Raw genomic sequence first — 17,635 nt, forward strand, 5'->3', positions numbered from 1 at the left:
GAGTTTGCACTGTGTAGTTTCACTGGTGCAAATTTCTCTAAGGCAGGGGTGGGGAACCTTAGGCCTGGGGGCTGGTTGCAGCCCCTGGTTTGTCTGGATCTGGTCCCTGAGGCTCAGATCCCCCCCGCCCCCAGCACTGGGGAGTCTTATGCTCCAGCCTTCCTGCTACCTCACTGGGGTCTGGAGCACACAAAATCTACTAGCCCCTTCCCCCCGTAGGCTCTGGTGTGGGAGGGAAATGTGGGGATTGTCTTTCTCCTTCTCAATCGGGGGCCATGTCAGAGAGGGTTTTTTTGTTTTTGCTTCTCACTTGTGTGGTGTGTGGTATCCGACTGATTTTTTCTGTGGGTCAGTGGCCCCAACCCCAAAAAGGTTCCCCACCCCTAAGGGTTTATCTATAAGTAAAACTGTTGCTCTATGTCAGTCCATCTTAAGGAGAAAAACAATCCACTAGTGATGTTACATTTTGATTAATCAGCTAATCAAGTACTCAATGGAATTTCCATTAACTACTCAATGAGTCGGTAAGGGCAGGGACAGCATTCACTATCCCAGCAGCGCCTCTGCCTTTTCACTGTAGCGAGAGCTGTCCATAGCTAGTCGACTAGTCACTTACATCCCTACAGTCGACAAACAAAGCCTCTTCTCCTTGCCTCCCCAGTGTGGATGCAGTTCATATTGATATAGCTTATTCTAGTTTGAAAACAAAATAAACAATTCCAGTGTAAGACACCTCTTTACTAATATAAGTGCACATATACTAGGGCTTTTACCAGGATAGCTAGGCCAGCAAGATATCACACCCCTAACCGACGTAGTTATATTGTGCGACAGGGTCAGAACAGAAAAGTGACGGTCACCATAAAAAAGTAGTGGAGGGGAGATCTATAAGCCTCAAACTGAGGAGATTCCTGCTCCCAGAGTAATAGGGAGGGGCTGGTTTAGAACCAGCAGAGGCAATCAGGGGCAGTGGAACACCTGGGGCTAATTGACCAGGCCTGCAGAGTCAGGCCAGCCTAGGCCAATTAGGACACCTGTGGGTAATTAAGAAAAACAGTTCAGACTGGCTATAAAAGAAGTTGGCCTTCAGTTGGAAAGGTGACTGGAGCTGGGAGGAAGGCAGAGAGCCCTGCTGGGAGGAGGAAAGGAGATCACAACTAGGAGGACAAACTGGAGAGAAGGAAGGTCCTGGGGAAGTAGCCTAGGAGCCTTAGAGCTATATTATAGCAGGTGTCAGGGATTCACATGACCAGCTACTATCACAGGGCCCTGGGATGGACATGTGCCTCTAATACAAAAGTAAAGCAGAATAGAACAGAGTTGATGTTGCTATCAGAAATATAACTTCTGCATTTTATGACTGGTTTTAACTTTGCAGCTCTAATGTTTGATTAATGCAGTTTTCTACATTTAATTTAGAAATACAGTTTTATATCCTCTTTCATAATTATACCTGCCATTGTTTGGTAGTGGTCTTTATAGCTTGCTTAATCTTTTGTTCCATCAGATGATTGTAACATTAATAAGTGCATAAAAAACTAGGCATGCAAGTTAACCTCCTTTTTGAACTTTTGAATTGTGATTCAAGAAAAAGCAGATTTGTGGTCAATATAGTATAAAGTAAAATTGAGTTCTTAATTCTTGAGGGTATGTCTACACTACCCCGCTAGTTCGAACTAGCGGGGTAATGTATGCATACCGCACTTGCTAATGAAGCCCGGGATTTGAATTTCCCGGGCTTCATTAGCATAAGCGGGGAGCCGCCATTTTTAAATCCCCGCTGCTTCGAACCCCGTGTAGCGCGGCTACACGGGGCTCGAACTAGGTAGTTCGGAATAGGCACCCTAGTGTTTGGCATAATTATATGGGTGACTAATGAAAGGCAGAAACAGGTCCTTACATTCTATCTAGCCCTAATATCCTAAATATGGATTTCATTTTAAATTTCATATTATTCTCACTGTTACATACCAGGGATCTAAAACTAAGGATGTTAAATATTGAGTAATTAACTAGTCAAGTAGTCAATAGGCACTTCCGTATTCCCGCTGGGGGCCTCTCCCCCCGTCAACAGAATTTTTTCCCATTTGTGTGTGTGTGTGTGAGGAGGTGTGTGGATGTGTGTGGGAGGAGGTGTTCGGTATTTTTGTTTCAGCTATCTGGCAACCCTAGTCTCTCACCATTGGCCCCCTTAGGGAATCCATCTGCTCAGGCCTCCCAGGGCCTGCACTCCCGCAGGGAGTAATGCAGCCTTGTTCTCTAGACAGGCATGACTCCCAGCCAGTGTAAAACAGGAGTTTATTGAGCACCTGAAGTTCTGAACACAAACTAGGACCTCTCAGGGCCTGTGGGTCTGGCTTCTCTCAGCACAGCACATCTGCATGCAGGTGGCCACTGCTTGTTCTCTCTGCCTAGTCCAGAAGCCCCCTCCTTCCAGATGAGCCTCTGATATCCCTGCCCCAGCAGCTCCTCCCCTGTGCTTTGTCTTCTCTCTAGGGGTGCATCTACACAGCAGGGCTTAACTCAAAATAAGCTACGCAAATTGCACATCTTATTTCAAAATTGGGAGCATCTACGCAGCACTTATTTTGAAATAGAGAACTCTTCCTCCAACTTCCCTTACTCCTTGTACAATGAGGGTTACAGAAGTTGGAGTAAGAAGTTCTCCAGCTTGACAGTATTTCGACATTATTTTGAAATACAGTAAAACTCCAGTGGTCCAGCATCCAATGGTCTAGCACTACTGATGGTCCGGCACCATCTGGAACCCGGAAGTGCTCTGGGCAGCCGGACAATTGGAGCTGCTCTGAAACTGACCAGTGGCTGACTCGGGGAAGCCGGGGACAAAGCAGCTGGGGTGCTGCCAGGTTGGTCCCGTAGCGTCGCCGTTCAGCGCTGCAGGACCAACCCGGCAGCACCCCAGCTGCTCTGCCCCAGACTTCCTCGAGTCAGCTGCTGCTGAAACTGACCAGCGGCTTATTCCGGGAAGCCCGGGGCACAGCACCTCTGCTGTTGGGTTGGTCCCGCAGCGCGGAAGGGCGCATCCCCTCCACTCCACACCAGACCCCTCATAGCCCCCCTTCCTATAGTCATCATATTTCATAATCCGGCACCCCCTGGCTCTTAAAGGTGCCGGATTATCGGAAGTTTACTGTAACTGCCTGCTGTGTGTAGACGCAGACTACGTTATTTTGAAATAATGTTGCTGTGTAGACATACCCCGCTAAACAGGGTCTCCTCAGCTCCTCTCTTCTCTGCCTCTCCTCTCCTCTGTCCTCTGTTCCCCCCTTTCTGGAACCAGCTGGTCAGATCACCGGGGTCCTTCCTCCAGTTTTCCTCCCAGTGGCCAGAACTGGCTGTGTCATCTGAGTTGGGTCTCCTAGTCGCCAGGCCACTAGTCGCTGAGGTCTCCATTCTCTCGGATACCGGGTGGGGGTCAGTGCTGATCTCTGTAACAGCAAAATCCCTCTCCCCTCACCTCATTAAACCAGTAACACCCAGGGATACTGAATGCCACCCTGTTTGCATGCAAACCCTTCAAAACCACACATCCCCCGATTCATCACAACAAGAAAAGGGAATTGTTTTTAGTTAAATTGTTTATTATGCAATATAAGATCACTTATAAAAGATTTACAGTGAAAATGTTTCTTTCTAGGTAATGCTACATATTGCAGAATGCTAATTTAAGGCCACATTGGCTACGTCTAGACTGGCATGATTTTCCGGAAATGCTTTTAACGGAAAAGTTTTCCGTTAAAAGTATTTTCGGAAAAGAGCGTCTAGATTGGCACGGATGCTTTTCCGCAAAAGCACTTTTTGCGGAAAAGCGTCCGTGCCAATCTAGACGTGCTTTTCCGCAAAATAGCCCCGATCGCCATTTTCGCGATCGGGGCTTTTTTGCGGAGAACAAATCTGAGCTGTCTACCCTGGCCCTTTTGCGCAAAACTTTTGTGCAAAAGGACGTTTGCTTGAATGGGAACAGCATAGTATTTCCGCAAGAAGCACTGATTTCTTACAGTAGGAAGTCAGTGCTTTTGCGGAAATTCAAGCGGCCAGTGTAGACAGCTGTCAAGTTTTTTCGGAAAAGCGGCTGATTTTCCAGAAAAACTGGCCAGTCTAGACACAGCCATTGTGATTGGCCCTCATTTGTCTACAGAGATGGGAAGGATGTGGCTACCATAAGAACCAATTATTGTTATTGGCCCTGCACTCATGGAGACACAGTAGCTGCTATAGGGCCACAGGGGGTTCCATGGTGTTTCAGAGTAGCACTACCCCTTTCCCTCCTGGTTGTGGTAAGTCTAGCTGCAGGAGTCTAGGAGAGGTGACACCAGTTCAATATGTAATTAGGGCAGCTGCCACCCTGCCCATCTTCTCCTTATCGGAAGTACAGTCAGCATGGATTGGAGCCTTGTGTGACAAGGCCAGAAAGGCAGGTTTAGGGATTGACCCTGTTCTCATTGAAGCCAATGTCAAAGTTCCCAATGAGTTAGGGTAAAATTTTCCTCAGCACTTGGGTAATTGGGGAGATCACGTTCCATTTTCAACACTGACTTAGGCACTTAGGAGACAAAGGGTGTGTCTAGATTACAGGGTTTTTTCAAAAAAAGTGGTCTTTTTTCGAAAAAACTTCCCTTGTGTCTAGATTGCCGCCATGTTCTTTCAAAATTAAATCGAAAGAAAGCGACTTTTTTTCGACCACGGTAAAACTTCATTTTACAAGGAAGAATGCCTTCTTTCAAAAGTGCTCTTTCGAAAAAAGGCATTCTTGAATGCAAACAGGGCTTTTTCGAAAGAGAGCATCCAGACTGCCTGCGTGCTCTCTCTTGAAAAAGCGGCTTGCTTTTTTGAAAGAAGTGGTTGCAGTCTAGATGCTCTCTTTCGAAAGAGGCTTGTAGTCTAGACGTAGCCAAAGTGTCCTTGAAAGTCCGTGGGATTCAGGTGCCTTCTGCAATGAGTCATAGTCACTTAGACTCTTTTTAAAATTTTACCCTTAGTCCCTAAACATGTTCTACTGAAGTTAATGACAGAATTCTTTTTGCCTTCAGTGGGAGCAAGACTTGGCTTTTAAATGAAAGTAGGATCCAGGCCCTTGGAGGCACAGAGCTAAGAAATACATCATTTCCCTCTCCCTGGGCTACTAAGTGATCCGTTATAGGCAAAATGAGACGTGGAAAAGAAATCAGGTTAGAAAGGCCGTGAAACTGGTAAAATATCAAGCAACACCAGGGGTTTCCCTAAGTTTTCACTTAATACTCTTGGCCACAGATGGCTTTACCCCAAAGGGCTGGGGGAAGGGTGAGCCATTGAAAATTAAGAGATGCAGCTTAAATTGTTTACTTTCGGATTACTTTAGATTAAGTTAACGGTTAAGGGAGGCTTCCCGTGAAGGGGTGCCTGGGGATAGAAATGAAGCTGTGCTGGGGTGGGGAGTAGGGGAAAAGGCTGCCAGCTTTTAAGATGAGGAGGGAAATCCAGAACGTGATTTCAGTGTTCGTCGCAGCATGCAGTGATGGGGAGTTACGGAAAGTAGCCCCTGTGCATTCGTAGTAAGAAACAGGCCTATCCAGTGTTCAGCTGTTACGATTTTTATGGAAGAAGCCTATCTTGCTCTAAGTATGAAGTGGCTGCCACGTTTCATTTTAAATCAACAATCTCTTTGGGCTCCTTATTTACCTAATGTAAAGTGCTCAGGCACCATGTAAGTCAGAAGAAAATAAATATTTGTTTTAAAATGCAAGTTTTTCTAATTTTTGAAAAATCAGCTACAGACTATATAAACCTGAAACTGAATGATCATTTAAAAAAATCCAGTGACATTAAGGAAAAGGGTAGAAAAAGCATTTTAAAATCGCAGTATTTTTGAATCACATCAAATAAAATGGGTGTGATTTAAATCATTCTGCAGCAAAACACATAATGGCAGACATTTAAATTCAGCTTGTTAAATCAGAGGACTCGTGAACTGCTGAAAAACAGGGTTTATATTAGAAATGACTAATGATCAGTAACTATAATAGTAACTTTATCTGAGTGACTCTTAGTGCAGGGCTTGATGCTAAACTATTCATAGTTTATTAAAAGTCTGATTTGATGAAGGGATAAATTAGAACTGGGTTATATGGACGGTACTGCCTGCCAGCTGATGCTAGGAGGATTAGAATGCTTTTTGAACCTAAGGCCACGTATAGCTAGTGCTCACAATTTCAGCTTAGTGTTCCCAGTTCAGCAGCTTGATTTATTCAGCAGAGGAAAGCAGTGTTTGTCAGGTGGTCTATGTGTGAGCTTTCAAGCAACATCTGGACTCCTGGGGCGCTCAAATGGCTTTCCTCCTGGCATCTGAGATGTACCATGTGGTAGGAAGTGTAGCCACTTCACAGAGATTCCGACTGGCACAAATGGGTTTGTACCTGGTTTGAGACCTGAAGTATCTGTGAAAGGAGTTAGAGGATGTGCATATTGTTGAGAGGGATGGTTGCAGTCGTACTAATTGCTTTAGCAGATCTTGTCAGTGCTCTGATCTATTTTGTTATATGAGTATATTTTTAAAAGACATAACAATGGTGTATGGTAGTTTGGGTATTGAAATGCAATAGATGTAATTTAAAAAGCAAATAAAATCTCGGTTGTCTTTTAAAACATGAACATGTTTTTTGCATTATTGATTGTTTCAATTTTAGTATTTCCTCTTTTCAGAAATTGTCTTTGACTCCCTTCAAAATTGCTATTTTCAATTACTATCTCATTCTACTTGTATAAAAGATGTGGTCTTTAAGATTTATTTCAGATCATGATGCAAGAAAATTGTTACAACATTAGTGAAAGGTGGTACATTTTTGTACCTAGGTGGTAGTTTAAAAGAAAATGTAACAAGATTGTATGTCATTAGGTTTTTTAAAATGCTCATTCAGTTCCAGGTTTAAATAGTCCTTAGCTAATTTTTCAAAAATTAGAAAACCATTTTAGATTAGGAAAATTTGTGTGGCACAGCTAGGATACAGTTTGATGTACTTGAGTTGCCTTCTTGAATCCTAATGATGAGTGACTGTTAAGACTTGTTTTCTCTTTTGCATAAGCTTTGGAGCTACTGGTTCATTCATGCTGTTCACAAAATAAAACATAGTTCTGCATGTATGTGTAAGGCTTCTTGTTTTGAACCTGAGTAAATAGTTATAAACCAGTCAATATACTACCTGAATTGTTTGTGTAGTTTTGAGTTCAAAGTTTAAATGAAAATTCTGAAATTAATCACTCAGTTGATGTTGCAAACTTATTTATTTTGCTAACACATAACAATAATCTAATAACAGTAATAAAAATAATCTGATTATCATGGAATTTTTTTTTTACTCTCTGATTAGTAGACTGTCAAGATCAAGTTCTCAAAACCTTTTAAACCAATTACAGTTACCAATTTTTGTTTGCTTTCTTTTAGTTTGAAATTATAACTTTATAGCTTGCTTGCATTACATTAATATAATATTCTGTTTGCATCTCCAGATACATCTGTATTATCTACCACTGATAACATCAAATGCCTTCTCAGCAATAAGGAAATTAAGTTATAATTGACTTCATTTGTAAATATCAGAAAAATGCATTCCTAACCTTTGCTTGTACCCTAGATTTATCTTTTTCAATAATGGAAAAATAGCTGTACCTTCTTAAAATTTAACACACCACTTCACTGGAGAGTAATCTTATCTTTTCTTCCAGGATTGCTGTATAACTAAAGTAGCATATCCATTCCAGAATTGGCAGAGTATCTAGAGTAGCCTACCATTCAAGAAGCACTTGCTTATCTATAGAACAGTATACTCACTCTGGAATCAGTTGCTCTTCAAGTGTAATATAGCCTTTTCTAAATAGCCTATTTTGTTACAGGAACATACGTCTTCCAGAATGTCACTTTATCCATAACATCATTCCTGAATTCCCTGTTTCTCTAGTACAAGGGTTGGCTACCTACGGCACGTGTGCTATAAGTGGCATGCAAGATAATTTTCACTGGCATGTGAGCCTCCCCGCCCAATCCGGCGTGCAGGAATCACTAGCCCTCACCCCCATCCCCCCGTCTTCTCTTGTTGCCATTTCTCTTCCCCTGGCTGAGACAGGCTCACGCTAGCATAGCGCAGCAGCAACAGCCTCCTTACCATTCCCCACTCCCTGTCAGAGAATGTAGGCACTCTGGGTGCTTTAGCGGTGGGCAGTCAGGGCAGCTTCCGGTGCCGCACAGTTTCCGGAGTCCAGAGCATTTTTCAAGTCCTGAAGAGCTCCCACCACCAACTGTGGCCGCTCTACCACTGTGCACCTTGTGGCCTCCCTCCTCCCCGGGACTGCCTCTGCCGTGCGGGGCCCCAGTCCAACCACACCGCCGCCTCCATCTCCAGGTGGCCACTTGTCACAGCAGCCACTGCCACCACTGCCGGGGTAGGGGAGGTGGCAGAGTCTGAGGCAAAACCCGGCAGAGCCACCCCCAGACCTCAGCATCTTGGAGCTGCCACTTCAGCCCTGGAGGGTCCGTACAGACCCCAGCTGGGGCCCTGCGAGGTGGGGTGCACTCGGGCTCTGCAGGTACGCTCTGTGCACTGCTGCTCTCTTCCCCCCTCACCCTTTCTCACCCTGCTAGGGAAGCAGCTGCACATGGAGCCACTCTCTCTGCCAGGAGCTGGGTCTGGCGGGGGATGCTGGGGCTTTCTTCACACCCACCCCACCACATGCCCTCCGAGCAGGAAGCCAAAGCTAGTGTTGCAGCCTCACGGCTGTGTGAGCTCCCCACTGCATGTGGGAGGGGAGCGACCTCTCTCTCCCTCCCCATCCTGCTGGGGGAATCGTAGCACAGTGACACCTGAGGCTTTCCACACTGCAAGGGGGCATGAAGCCAGATGAGCGTCCTCCCTCATGCGCAGACCCTCACACTCCAATCTCTCTCACTCACTCCCCTCCCCTTGCTAAGACCCTGCACCTGCAGCTTGCTCTGACACCCTCTCTTGCTCCTGCAACCTCCCTCCTGGCCACACACTGCACCCTCCCTTGCTCCTGCACCCTCCACCTGACCAGAGAGCCTACTTCCAGCCTACTTCTGCACCCTACTTCCCACCCAGACCTTGCAACCTCTCCCCCTTTTGCACTCCACTTTCCTCCCAGATCCTGCACCCTATCCCTACCTCATTTGCAGGCAGCCCTGTCCTGTACGCTGAACCCCTCATTTTTGCCCCTATCCCAGAGCCTAAAGGGGTACCTAAAATCCACTAACTCCAGAACCCCAGAAAAGTAAATCTGGCCTATGTGAAACCCTGAACCTCAGTCCTCCCTGTCCCTTCTCCCCACCCCATGAGGCTGGAGTGCTAGAAGAGTGAGGTGTCTCAGTTGGGGCCACATTAGTGAGGTTTTTGGAGATTTTTGCTTCTCACTTGTGTGGTCCCCAAGGGTATGTCTACACTACCACCCTAGTTTGAACTAGGGTGGTAATGTAGGCAACCGGAGTTGCAAATGAAGCCCGGGATTTGAATTTCCCGGGCTTCATTTGCATAAAGCCGGGCGCCACCATTTTTAAATGTCCGCTAGTGTGGACTCCATGCCGCGTGGCTACATGCAGCACGGACTAGGTAGTTCGGACTAGGCTTCCTAGTCCGAACTACCGTTACTCCTCATTACGCCTAGTCCGAACTACCTAGTCCGTGCCGTGTGTAGCTGCGCGGCACGGAGTCCGCACTAGCGGACATTTAAAAATGGCGGCGCCCGGCTTTATGCAAATGAAGCCCGGGAAATTCAAATCCCGGGCTTCATTTGCAACTCCGGTTGCCTACATTACCACCCTAGTTTGAACTAGGGTGGTAATGTAGACATACCCCAACTGATTTTCTGTGGGTCAGTGGCTCCGTACCCAAAAACGGTTTCCCACCCCTGCCATCAAAAAAGAAAACATGGAAACCTTTTGTATTGGACATAAATTAATATGTTACTTTATTTAAAATGAAGTTTGATAAACAAACCTGAGAAAGTTAAAACGCTTAATCTGTTTAATAATTTAAACTAAACCATGTTCCCTAGCTGCAGCTGGTATTGCCAGATGGTTTCAACAAAAATACTGGGCACACTTGACATTACATCACAATCTACATTACATCTTATTTAGCAAATACCGGACATTTATATTTTCATAATTTGTTTTCTGAAGAGAAAGCTCAAATACTGGACTGTCTGGTTCAAAACCAAACACCTGGCAACCCTAGCTGCAGCTGCCACAGAAAATATGGTCACCGTACCCAGCCTGCCCCACCACCTCCTTACTCTGGCACACAGCTCTGTAAATAAAAGTGAAGAAGTTAAATCTGGGCATGCCACTTATGAAAGGTTGCCGACCCCTGCTCTAGTGCTTTATTTTTAGGCATGGGCCTTTATTGGATGCTTGTATTAGTTTTTATTAAAGTTCTGTTTTGCTTGTTTAAAAGATTACAATTAGCATATTAAAAAACGGACTTGGCTAAAAGGATTTCAGTTGTTTGGCGTGTATTATTAAATACACAGCTGCAAGGAAAGGAATGGTTTCTGAAAATTAAATCTCAATGGCTATTTCAGAAGGGTTGGATTTTATTCTTAGTGTTGAAGTCTTTAAAATGGATTATTTCTGTGCAGTAAACAGCTGAAGGGAAAATATAATAGAATTGTGTTGTAGTCCCTTTGCTTTCCAATGTCATTTGCTTGAATCTGTACAACTCCAACTAGAAAATCTATCTAGGATTAGTGATGGCATCTGAAAAATAGGTGGGAAATAGAAGATGTGTGGTTGGAATAGGATTTCTTCATCTCTTTAATTTATTTCTCTCTCTGAGAAGTAGGGTTCTGGGGATGGGAGTCTGCCCTCATTTATATCTGTTCAGACCTATTGAATTAAATGGGCTCGATTCTTACACACAAATGTAATTCAGTTATATCAGTATGTCTGTGTGACGGGTTGTTCCACTCTCTGTGTGAATGGCACCCCCTCCTGGTCCTCCAGAGATTAGCTCTGTGACATCAATGCTCCTTCCCATGGTTACATATGGTCTCTCTGGGTATGTCTAGACTACGTGGCTCTGTCGACAGGAGCCATGTAGATGAGTTTACTAGACATAGGACAATGAAGCAGCGATTTAAATAATTGCCGCTTCATTTACATCAAAATGGCCGCCGTGCTGTGCCGATCAGCTGTTTGGCAGCACAGCGGGGCAGTCTGGACGCGCTGCGGTCGACAAGAGAAGCCTTTGTTGACTGCTCCAGTAAACCTCATTTCACGAGGCATACCAGAGCGGTCAACAAAGGTTTCCCTTGTCGACCGCAGCGTGTCTAGACTGCCCCGCTGTGCCGCCAAACAGCTGATCGGCACAGTGCGGCGGCCATTTTGATGTAAATGAAGCGGCGATTATTTAAATCGCCGCTTCATTTTCCTATGTCTAGTAAACTCATCTACGTGGCTCCGTCGGCGGAGCCATATAGTCTAGACATACCCACTGTCAGCCTGCAGCCCTTCTCTGGGTCCAAAAAACAGTGTCCTCTGAGCCTCGGCCCTATGACCAGGTCATTCAGCATTCCCAAGTTCTTCATAGACTATAGGCCTTTGAAGCCTCTATCACTCCCCCTGGGACCAGGCTGTCTTCCAGATCTTTGCCCTGCAAGTGCCATTTCCCCAATGGCAGGTAGGGGAACCCAGGCCCACCCTCTATGCTGGGTTCCAGCCCAGGGATCCTACAACACACTGCCAAGATCTTCTCAGTCGCCATCCTTGCTGCTAACTCTCTGGGCTGCTCTTTTCAGGGTACACTCTCCTGCTGGCCCAGTCCCCATGGTCTTACTTTTTCCCTGGTTCTCTCTTTCCCTCTCTGCTAAGTAGAGGGGGGCCACAAACTTCTTACTTGATCCCTTGCTGCTCCCAGCTCCTTGGGTTTATACTAGCCCAGCACACTCTGATGAGCTTCCATGTAATCAAAGCTCTCCGCTCAGCCTGTATCTCCATGATTTGCTGCTTAATAAGTTAATTGGCCTATCTGGTCTCCATTAACTCTATCAGGGCAAATGTAGGACGGACACCCCATCACAATGTGTGACTAAGAATTATTCTTCTGAGTAAGAGTGGTTGGATTAGATCCTTTGTGGGTCACGTTTAGTTCTGAAATCTCTGAAATATGACGCTTTACTGTGTCCTCTTAATTGGAAGTAAGGATGTTAAGGAACGGGTATTTGGCTAATTGTGAAGTCGATACAAATACACGATTAGTCAATAAGGGGAGGTGCTCTGTAGAACTGATCCGGAGCACTGTGGCTCTGCATTTTAAATGTAATAAGAGCTGTCCAGCAGCCCCTGTCTGCGGCCAGCCCAGGCCATTGTGAACAGGGGCTGCTTTGCACCAACCTCTGTACCCCCTGGTCCCCACTGCTGCAGCAGGGGTAAGGGGAGACAGGCAGCACCATGGAGATGGTGTTGGGGGGCACCAGGGCTGTCTGCGGCCAAGTGGCCTCGGCCAGGAACCCTGGGAAACCCCCAGTGGCAGCGGGGCTGGGGTGACTGGACAGCTTCTGCTGGAACCCTTGGCTGAAGCGGAGTTGGTGGAGGTGGGCAGCCGGGATCCCCAGTAACAGCAGGGTGGCTGGGTAGCCCTGGCTGGGGAACTCCCAGCAGCAGCAGGGCTGGCAGCGACTGGGTGGCCTCAGCCAGGAACCCCGGAGAACACCCTGCGGCAGCGGGACCAGCAGCAGCCAAGTGATTGCCACCAGGGACCCCAGGAGACCATGGGGTAGTGGGCGGGCAGCAGGGTGGGGAGCCGTGCTGAGCCAGCATTTGACAGGGCAGGGAGCCCCAGAGAGAGCAGCTGGGGAGCAGGGCAGCTAGCAGGGGAGCACTGACCTCCGCTGGTCTGGCAAAATTCCCGCTCAGGTCCCGAGGGTGCCGGACCAGGGAGGTCTAACCTGTACTAGAGTTTTGTCTGTAGGAATAGAAGAGAAAGAATCAAGTTTAGAATTACTAGAGAGAGAAAAGTGATAGAGATGCAGCCGTGTTACTCTGGTGTAGCTGAAACAAAAGACAGAACTATGCAGCATTTTAAAGACTAACAAGATGGTTTATTAGGTGATGAGCTTTCGTGGGCCAGACCCACTTCCTCAGATCAATATGTGGAAGAAAATCAGCACAACCATATATACCAAAGTGATACAATAAAAAAAAAAAGTGAACGATTCTGGTGGGATCAAAACCCAGAACCGGTAAGCTAGAGGGGTTTGTGTGCCCATTAGAACACCGCTGTGGAGCTATAGCTTTGTCACTGAAAAATTGCTATTAGATTTAATTTTTCTTAATGTATCATCACCACCACCGCTACTGATAATATTGTGAATGATAATAAGAATCTGAAAATAAAATCCAATTTACAGAAAATAAACATGGAATTACTACAAAATTTCCCTTCACTATATTGTTGATTTATTAATTTTTCCCTCTCTTAATTTGTTGTGAAGTCCAAAGTACTTGACATTTTGACAGCTGAATTTTATTGTCTCATGGAGGAGAAGCTTGCCAGAAAAAAAGATTCATATTCATCCCTGTCTTTCACTGCCTTTGAATGGCACCTTCCTCTCTCATTTAGGCTATTGTTATTCCTGTCAGAAGATTCCCATTGCGGACAGATACCCTGTCACCCACATGAATTGTGGTGACCTAGTGAGGTCATATATGTGAATTATGAGAAATCTTTTTTCCAAATTGCACTTTTCACACACAGCATATAAAAGCTGTACTGTATAATGCAGACATTAGTTTGCTTCCATATGCTACCTTGCAGATTGGGGATTACAAGAGTTAGAACAGTTCCTTGTTCTTCTTTGCTGAGGGCAGCAGTTAAAGATGTGCAGGTAGAGTATGCTTTATAGTACTCCACTCAAAAAGTATAGGGTGAGGAGATGATGGATTAACGTACATGAAACAGAATGGGAGAAACTCCAGATAAGTTCTTCTCTTTTTCAAAGCACTTTGTTGAACTTTACATTGGAGTGATAGACAAGTCAGCTAGATTGCTAACATGTCAGCATCCCCTCTATTCATCTATAATTGAAATTCAAGAGACAACAGGTGCATTCAGACAGGGGGGATACAAGGAAACAATTTCCTTCAACCCTCCCTTATCACTCATTTCAGCAAGCCAGCCCTCAACTGCAGCCTATGGGAGTTGTGAGCACCTGTACTTGTGGATGCGCAGGTAAATAAAGTATCTGACAGTCGGCCAGAGATTAATCCTGACGAACCACGTCTGGCCCATGGGCCATGTATTTCCCACCCCTGCTTTAAAGCTATTCTAACCAGGAAGGCATAGAACTGATAGAGTTATCACTATACCACCACTCCTCACAGGCCCCCTAAGATAGGGGGCAAATTGAGGTAATAGCTGAAAGGAAGGGAGCATGACTAGAGCATTAGCATCTTGGGGTCCTATCCATCCAGAACCATCCAAGATCTGGGAACCACAAATAAATCCTTATGGTTCTCCTATTCCAGTATCCCGAAAGATTGTTTTCCATGTCTATTTTGAAAAAGTGTAAAAGAGTTTTGGGACCTGATTGTTATCTCACTGAGAGATGTGAATTATTACTAACTCCACAGTTACTACACAGTTATACAGGAATAAAACTGATGTAAGATCAGAATCAGGTCTTTAATGTAACAAAATATAAACAATTCAAGTTTACAGATGAATTACATGTATCCTGATACTGTATGTTTTATAGTGCACATGCACTTTATAACAAAATCTGAAATATTTGACCAAATAATGTAATCTGTTTTAAAAAATGGCAATAATCTCATCAGAGAAGCCTTTACATCTGGACATTTTCTCCTTCCTTTTTGAAAATATACAACCATCACTCCACTCCTTTAAAATAAAATATGCACTTATGCATAATCATGACACATTGAATCCCTCTGTAGTGCAAAATACTATGACTTCCCTTTTGTGATGTCGCTATGAATATATTCATTGTTGGTGTCAACAGATAATATTCCAACCTTAACTTTGATAAATCCCAACTTAAAAATATTAGTCCTGAATACATATCACTTATTGAACTTCTATTTCAAATCATGTTTGTACACTAGGATTTTATCTGACTAGACTTTATAGATGTGAAAGCACTAAGAGTTTTTGGTGCTCACTGTTTCTGAACTTGAAAACCTGCACATGCCATTTGGATTGGTGGTAATGGAAGCAGACTCTCAAGTATTTAAAGAAGCTAAATATTATTCTTTCTTTGGATAGGATAAATGACCATTTTGTAGAATCAATGCTATCTATACATAATGATAATAGATTCAATTCTCACACTTACATTTGATCAGATTTTACAAAGTCTTCTAAAAATGAGCCCATTCCAATTTTCTTCTCTTATTAGTATATAACTCCTGGTACAAATCAAAGGTTTTATATGGTAGTTATATGTCTAAAAGTTGGCACGTCCTTTTTATTATTATAACAAAATAGCCTTTTAGTTTAATTTGTTCTAATCTTCTTTTCAGTTGAAAGATGCATGAGTGTAATGCAGTCTGGGACTCAGATGATTAAGCTGAAGAGTGGAACAAAAGGGCTAGTACGTCTCTTTTACTTGGACGAACACAGGACCTGCATCAGATGGAGACCATCCAGAAAAAGTGAAAAAGCTAAAAGTAAATTCTCTTAATATTTCTTTTAATTTCTTGAAAAATTGTGCATTGGAATATGAATTCACATGGTTTATTGAGGAAAGAACTGTATTTTACAGTATGCATCTTTCAGTTTATAAACTTTTATTAGTGATACTTGAAAATGTTATATACTTATAAAACTTAGACCATTTTTGCACAATAAATACATTGTAAAAGGCACTGTTGTCGCTAAAAAGATTATGTATTTATGTTAACAGTAACGATTTAGTAGCATGTTGGCATGCATGCACTGTGTAGTACAAAGACTAGTTTAACTGTGTAGTAATATTTTCCAACAGATTACTTTGTAGAAGAAACCTAGCCATAATTTGATTAGGAGCAGTAGACTATTGGCCTTAGTACGTTAGGGATGATAAGAACCAACAAATAAATACGGGTGTGTCTAGACTACAGGGTTTTGTCGACAAAAGTGGACTTTTGTCGACAAAACTGTACCTGCGTCCACACTACCGCTGAGTTCTGTCGACATAACGTCAACGGAATTCAGCAGTTTTGTCGACGCTGGTAAACCTCATTTCACGAGGCATAACGCCTTCTGTCGACAGAGTTCTGTCGACAGAAAGCGTTATTGCATGTAAACTGTCCTTGCGTCTACACTGCCATGTCGACAAAGCAGCTTGCTTTGTCGACAGAACTGAATGTAGTGTAGACGCTCTTTGTCGACAGAAGCTTTGTCGACAGAATCTGTCGACAAAACTTCTGTCGACAAAACCCTGTAGTCTAGACACAACCCTAGATGCAATAAAACCTTCTGTCGACAGAACTCTGTCGACAAAAGGCGTTATGCCTCGTAAAATGAGGTTTACCAGCGTCGACAAAACTGCTGAGTTCTGTCGACGTTATGTCGACAGAACTCAGCGGTAGTGTAGACGCAGGTATAGTTTTGTTGACAAACGTCCACTTTTGTCGACAAAACTCTGTAGTCTAGACACACCCTAAGATAGTCCAGTTAATAGCTTAAATCTGGGAAATATCTCATACCATGATCTAACTCCAGACTTAGAAGAAAAGCAACCAGAAATATTGAGCTAATTTACAGAACTCTTTATTAACATATTTCATGAAAAGGACACATCACGTTTATTTAGAGCCAGATTCCACCTCCTAGAGTTATGCTAGTGCATGGTGTGAGGAGAGGGAATAACGTGTGCACATAAAAGCCAAGCTGATATCCAGTTCCCACACTATGTGAGGAATAGCTCTGTGTTTGTAAAACCCGCTTCAACTGGAGTTTGGAAAAAGAATCCTGGAAATCTTTCTGCTGGCTTAGGGTTTTGTGTCAGCTGTCTTGTAGGCCAGATTGAATCTGACAGCACCCGGTGACAAGCCTCTGGCATGTTGTTGCTATTACGTAAGAACAGAAGGATTAACGTTCTTCCCTGAAAAGTCACTACAAAAATGAGATTGTAGGGTTCTATGACTATTGTCTCTCATTGGATGCTGTTTAAAATGCACTAAGTTCACAAGTGAAATTGTGTCAATTCAATTGCCAGCCCTGCAAACTCAGTCTGAATGGAGTGCCAAGCTGGGTTAGTCCATTTTGCACACCATCACCACTACGTAGACTATGGAGATGTATATTTTCTGAATGTATAGTAAATAGTATATACTTTAAAAAAAAAACTTAGCACACCAAACTAAGTACTGACTTAACCATGGGGAGCACCTTTGACCTCATAGACTCATAGACTTTAAGGACAGAAGGGACCATTATGATCATCTAGTCTGACCCCCTGCACAGTACAGGCCACAGAATCTCACCCACCCCTCCTAGAATAATCCTCTCACCTATATCTCAGATATTGAAGCCTTCAAATACTTTGAAGACCCCAAGATGCAGAGATCCTCCAGCTGTGATCTGTACCCCATGCTACAGAGGAAGGCGAAAAACCTCCAGGGTTTCTG

General features: G+C 44.1%; 1 protein-coding gene across 3 annotated transcripts in view; it reads left to right on the top strand.

Annotated features, from left to right (window-relative positions):
• PLCH1 (phospholipase C eta 1) overlaps positions 1 to 17,635 on the top strand; it is a 178,078-nt gene that overhangs the window by 73,242 nt on the left and 87,201 nt on the right. For all 3 annotated transcript variants that reach the window (XM_075937746.2, XM_075937747.2, XM_075937749.2), the window contains one exon: positions 15,545 to 15,691. In XM_075937746.2, coding sequence (XP_075793861.2) covers positions 15,545 to 15,691 — 147 coding nt within the window. The remainder of the gene's footprint in view (positions 1 to 15,544; positions 15,692 to 17,635) is intronic.

This window comes from Pelodiscus sinensis, chromosome 10 (assembly GCF_052426305.1).
Source record: "Pelodiscus sinensis isolate ZL-2025 chromosome 10, ASM5242630v1, whole genome shotgun sequence".
Classification (NCBI taxonomy): domain Eukaryota; kingdom Metazoa; phylum Chordata; order Testudines; family Trionychidae; genus Pelodiscus; species Pelodiscus sinensis.